Below are 5,761 nucleotides of genomic sequence, written 5' to 3' on the forward strand. Positions count from 1 at the left end.
TGTGGCAGCCGGGAATGCATAATAAACAAGATTGAAAAAGCGAGATGCACTATCTAACAGACATTTCAAATTTTAAGATTATTTTATACCCTTTAGTCATAGGGGATAATATATTCATGAAGTTATAGCAAATCTCTTAGATTAAATACTTTATATACAATAAAAATTCATTTCTCACAATTCTGAAGATTGGAAAATTTATAATTAAGAAGTGATAGATTTGATTTCTATTGAGGGCCAATTTTCTGGCTCATAAATGGTACCTTTCTATTATGTTCTTAAGTAGATAGCTCCCTAGGACCTTTTGTTTCTAAAAGAAGATTTATTTCTGAAGGTGCCGTCAGGAATAAATGCAATTGCTTTCCAATTTCTCCCTTTTAATAAAATCACATTGGTTATATTGTTTTAACATACAAGTCAGGGATACAAAAATGTTCACATCATAGATCATTTCAATATGTAATAGCAAGGTTGGAAATTTTCAGGTCTAAAATCTCAGCAGTGATTTCTGAGTGGTGCTTACAATCTTTCATGCTAATTTTCAGCCTGTACAGAGAAATACTGTCTACTAGTAACATACATTCTACCATGTGCCTCATTAATGAAGCATTTATAGCCACAAGTATTGAATACCTATACATGGACTTAAGTTCTATAAATTAACTATTTCGTAACTTTTGTCAAACAATTCATGAGTTGGTATTTTAAAGGTTGTATTGACCTACAAAAATGTAAACACTATAATGAAATCAAGAAATGTGTCACAAAAAAAAGGGAGAAAGATAAAACTGAAAATAACAAAGGAGCCATCTCATAAGTTTCAGATAAAGTACTCACAATATAATTTTTATCAAAATAGAGGAACAAACTGAATAGAATTTCTACATGATTAATAAGCAGAATTTCTTTAGCCTACTGCTTTACTTCTATCAGCTCAGAAACCTAAAATCAGTGACCTTATCACTTAACAAAAAGTATTCTCCCAAGTGTTTGTAAGGCCTTCTTAATGTCGTTGTTCCTCAAGCTGTAGATGAAAGGGTTCAGCATGGGTGTGACCACTGTATACATTACTGAGGCCACCATGTCCTTCCAAGAAAAGGAAGTTTCATCAGAACTAAGGTACACACCAAGACCTGTCCCGTAGAATAATGAAACCACTGAGAGATGAGAACCACAAGTGGAAAATGCCTTATATTTTCCATCTGTTGATGGAATTCGCAGAATGGAGGAAACAATTTGAGAATAGGAATAAAGGATCCCTGAAAAAGGAACAAAGCCAAGAATACAAGTCACAATATAAAGAAGGATATGGTTGAGCAGTGTGTCTGAACAAGCTACAGTTAGGGCCTGAGCAAGTTCACAGTAAAAGTGTTTAATTATCTGATTCGTGCAGAAGGATAATCGCAGCACCAACAGACTCTGGACCAGAGAGTATAGGCAGCTGATGATCCAGGACACAAGAACCAGCAGGCCACACAGTTGGGGGTTCATGATTACTGGGTAGTGAAGGGGGTGGCAGATGGCCACAAATCTGTCATAAGCCATCAAAGTGAGAAGAAATGTGTCCATGCCTCCAAAGACCATGAAAAAATACATTTGGGTGATGCATCCTGCATAGGTGATGGACTTGTTCTGTGTTTGAATGTTTACCAACATCTTAGGGATGGTTGTAGAGATGAAACAAATGTCAGAAAAGGACAGGTTGGAAAGGAAGAAGTACATGGGAGTGTGCAGGTGGGAGTCAGAGCTGACGGCCAGAATGATGAGTAGGTTCCCAAGTACAGCAACCACAAACATGAGTAGAAACAGTCCAAATAGCAAGGGTTGATACTCTGCATCTTGGGAAAACCCCACAAGTAAAAATTCTAAAATAATTGTTTGGTTTCCTGTTTTCATGTTGTTGACATATGGGAGAAAAAGAATGGGAAACATATACCACACAGTCTCTAAATTCTGTCTTTTTATTTATTGAGATGAAAGACACAATAAATATTTTACTATTAAAACTTAAGAGTCCAACATATTGTCATTTATTATAACTATTGTCTCACAGTGTTAACCAACCTTTCAGAAACTTGCCCTTTTTTTCATCTGTACTTAGAACCACTAACTCTACAAAGTTAAACCACATGAAGACCAGAGAACCTTCAGATTTTTCAAGCCAAAATGGTTGTTTCTAAATGCTGGAAATCCTTTCTCTAGAGTGGATCCACTCTGACCTCCAATCTCATTTTCAAAACTTTTCAGTGATTACATTAATTCTGATCATTCAGAAAGGCTTCGCTTTGTGAGCATGATCATACTCTCTCCTGTATCCATTTCTTTTGAAATTTTTGTCTTCTTTTTAAAATTTTTATCTTCTTAATGCCTGCCTGTTTTCATGTATGTGATACAGTTCTTGGCTGCTCAGATGACTCCCAACTCCATCAGGTCTCAGTACCAGATGATTCTTTGACAGAGGAAGATTTCATACTGTTTTGGCAGATGAATTAATGAATCAGTGAACATATGAAAAAATAATTTCCACTTCTGTGGCATTTCACTGTAATCTGGGTATCTGTTCCTCCAAAATCGTCAACAAACACTAGCTCTAAAGTAAACTACTATAGAGAGACAAGGTAAGTAAGAACAGAGAAAAGGTATAGAAAAAAACTGTTTCTACTTTTTATCCAAATAATTCAATCAATTCTAAGCAGTACATTCATTCCCCCAGCACTAACACCTACACGTCTCAACAAGATATCCTATTTTACTTTGTATCAATACTTTTATGTAATCTCACCAGGTATCTTCCCCTGAAGTAGCATCAACAATAGATGTTTCCTGAGTCATTAACACATGGCCCTGTGGTTCTTCCCTAAATCTCTTGCAATTAAAACAAAGGTAACTGGAAGAATAAATATGGAAATTGAATGTTAGAAGATATTTACAAAGAAATTGAATGTTAGTGATGATTAGAAGGATTTGATGGTGCTTAGGAGCTACATGGACTGGGGTTATAACTCAGTGGTAGAATGCTTGCACAGTATCTGCAAGACCCTACATTTCATCCAAGTACTACAAAAAAAAACTGTTATTCATTCCAAGGTTTGCCTACCTTGTGAAATCCTTGCTACAGTAAAAGCAACAACCAAATTATTACTTAAAAGAATACTAGCATTATAAATAATATCTTCTTAAGTTGCTCACATACAAGAAACCATCTACCTGTTCATTTCCTAGTATCTGGTATTGCTGGGAAATTTTGCTTAGTTGTATCACTAAGTACCAAAGACTTAAGTTAGACTATCTAGGCTATTGAGCAATCTGGGATGATGGAGTCAGGCAAGAAGTCCAGGAGGAGAAATAGTTGACAAAGGGATTATCTAGCTGGAGGTATGAGAATAGAAATTTTTAACAGTGAAAAGGAAAGGTCCAGAAGCAAAACTCAACCAAGGAAGCAAGTGTTCTTAACAAAATCCTGTTGTTTAAGTGCACAGTGATAAATGGAATGGTGAAGAATGATGTCACAGAAATGGCCCAGGACTGCAACTCCCAGAATACAAAGAGATACACACATAGAAGTGGAATGCATAGATGATATATAAAGTTGTACAATGACTGCCACTGAAGAAATAACATGTTGTAAATTATGATTTTCCTTGTGATTTAGAGCCAAAAATGGTTTAAGACAGCAGCACTGCAATATAGAGTTAAGACAAAAACACAGCAACATGGAATCATTAGAAATGAAGGTACAAACTCAAATTTTCTTTAACAGAAAAATAAGTAAGAAATAAAGGCTTGGACAAGTAGAAATTGTCAATATCTTGTTAACTGGATATGTTTGAGAATGAGACACACTCAAGTGAATAAAGAAAATTAAAGAGGAGCAATCATTCTTTAATATGTCCAAATCTGAATAGGAAGAGATAAAAAGACTGAATATTGGACTTGCCCCCATTTTTCTTCTTTCACCCACATAATTTCAGTGCTTATGTACTAAAACACTTTGTGCTCTCTCTCTTCAACATCTATCTATCCATTTTTCTGAAAAGAGCAATAAAATGCAAGCGGACATAGGCCTCTGCACCTGCATAAAAGATTCTCAGCAAATAGAGAAGAAAAAGTTGGTGTCAGAACAAAATGCCCTGTCCTCAGCTCCCCAGTCCAGTTCTGGGCACCACTTTATGCCTAACACTCATCTGTTTGGGCATATATGCAAAGATGCTGATGCAAATTCTATCTTCTACAAATATTTACTGTACTTCATGAGAGATAGTAATTGAAAGTATTTTGTGAATTCTGCTTATTTGAGAAATGTTTAATAAAAAATAATAAGCCCTATCCCCTTACCTGGCAGGAGATATACCATGAAGAAAAAAAAGAGGCTTTCTCAGGAAAAGGATAACCATTGGATAATCACTGAACTCCAGATTGCTGATCCCTGAGATTTGTCCAAATGTGGAATACTCAACTGCACACTTTGTGATAGTGGGGTAGTGTGTGCATTCAGCTGTCCTTAAATAAAAAAAATTATATAAAGCATTTTGGTCTCTGAATCCATTCTTAGCTTCACACTGTATACTTTTGATAGAGATATGTTGTGTACAGATATATTCAGGTGTTAGAAATTAATTCCTTTGGTAAAAGTAAGTAGACTCTTCTTTCTTTTTTTAATTTTTTTATTAAAATTTTCTGCCTCCTCCCATTTCCATCCCCCTCCCCCAACTCCCCTTCCTCTCCAGTCTAAAGAGCAGTCAGGATTCCCTACCCTGTAGGAAGTCCAAGGACCTCCCCCCTCCATCCAGCTAGTTCTCTGGGCAGCTGAGGAGAGGGAACCTGAAATGGCCCTATCCTATAGCCATACTGATGAATATCTTGCATATCACCATAGAACCTTCATCTGGCGATGGATAGAGATAGAGACAGAGACCCAAACTGGAGCACCGGACTGAGCTCCCAAGGTCCAAATGAGGAGCAGAAGGAGGGAGAACATGAGCAAGGAAGTCAGGACCGCGAGGGGTGCACCCACCCACTGAGACAGTGGGGCTGATCTAATGGGAGCTCACCAAGGCCAGCTGGACTGGGACTGAAAAAGCATGGGATAAAACCGGACTTTCTGAACGTGGCGGACAATGAGGGCTGCTGAGAAGCCAAGGACAATGGCACAGGGTTTTGATCCTACTGCATGTACTGGCTTTGTGGGAGCCTAGTCTGTTTGGATAGACTCTTTTTTCTTGAAGAGAGAGTCTAGTAAACATCATGTGCAAAAGTAAACTAGAGGGAAGAAGGGGGGCTAGTCTATCAGAAGAAGACTGAGATAGTCCCAAGCATAGGAGTAAAATAGAGGTCAAAATGCCTATAGGCTATTGAGGTGATAAGATTAAAGAAATAAAGGAGAGCAACTTCCCTGTAAATTATGTACAGTTCTATCGGTGACGAGGCTCTACCACAGGCAATTCATAGTGGTAACTAAGTCACCAAACTGTTTTGTCCAGGGGAGAATCCTGGTATCTAGCTGTCATGGGATACCTACAAAAAAAATCCCTACATATTCCCCTCACCTATCTACCAACAATAATGGATATGCAAAGGAAATGGTCACTGTGAAAATGCAACTTAAAGCAAATACTCTAATGAGTCTTCTTTCCCCAAAATTACTCATAAGAGTACCCTCTATGTGAAACAACAGGGTTTCCCCTTACCTATGCTTAAGAATTAATACTCTTCCTATCAAACACTTCATTTTCCTTTTCCTTAAGATCTGCTGTACTATATA

General features: G+C 37.3%; 1 protein-coding gene and 1 pseudogene across 1 annotated transcript; one reads left to right on the top strand and one right to left on the bottom strand.

Moving 5' to 3' along the window:
- Positions 1–960: 960 nt before the first annotated feature.
- Positions 961–1,932, bottom strand: LOC106143769 (olfactory receptor 7A10-like). The gene has a single exon (XM_013346152.2). The coding sequence runs from the start codon at positions 1,930–1,932 to the stop codon at positions 961–963; it is 972 nt and encodes a 323-aa protein (XP_013201606.1).
- Positions 1,933–4,327: 2,395 nt separating this feature from the next.
- LOC113456147 lies at positions 4,328–4,500 on the top strand (annotated as a pseudogene).
- The last annotated feature ends 1,261 nt before the right edge of the window (positions 4,501–5,761 follow it).

This window comes from Microtus ochrogaster, chromosome 5 (genome assembly GCF_000317375.1).
Source record: "Microtus ochrogaster isolate Prairie Vole_2 chromosome 5, MicOch1.0, whole genome shotgun sequence".
Classification (NCBI taxonomy): Eukaryota; Metazoa; Chordata; class Mammalia; order Rodentia; family Cricetidae; genus Microtus; species Microtus ochrogaster.

What these genes read in the sequence shown, in the direction of transcription:
- LOC106143769 (XM_013346152.2), bottom strand. Translation starts at nt 1,932, where the DNA reads ATGTTTCCCATTCTTTTTCTCCCATATGTCAACAACATGAAAACAGGA.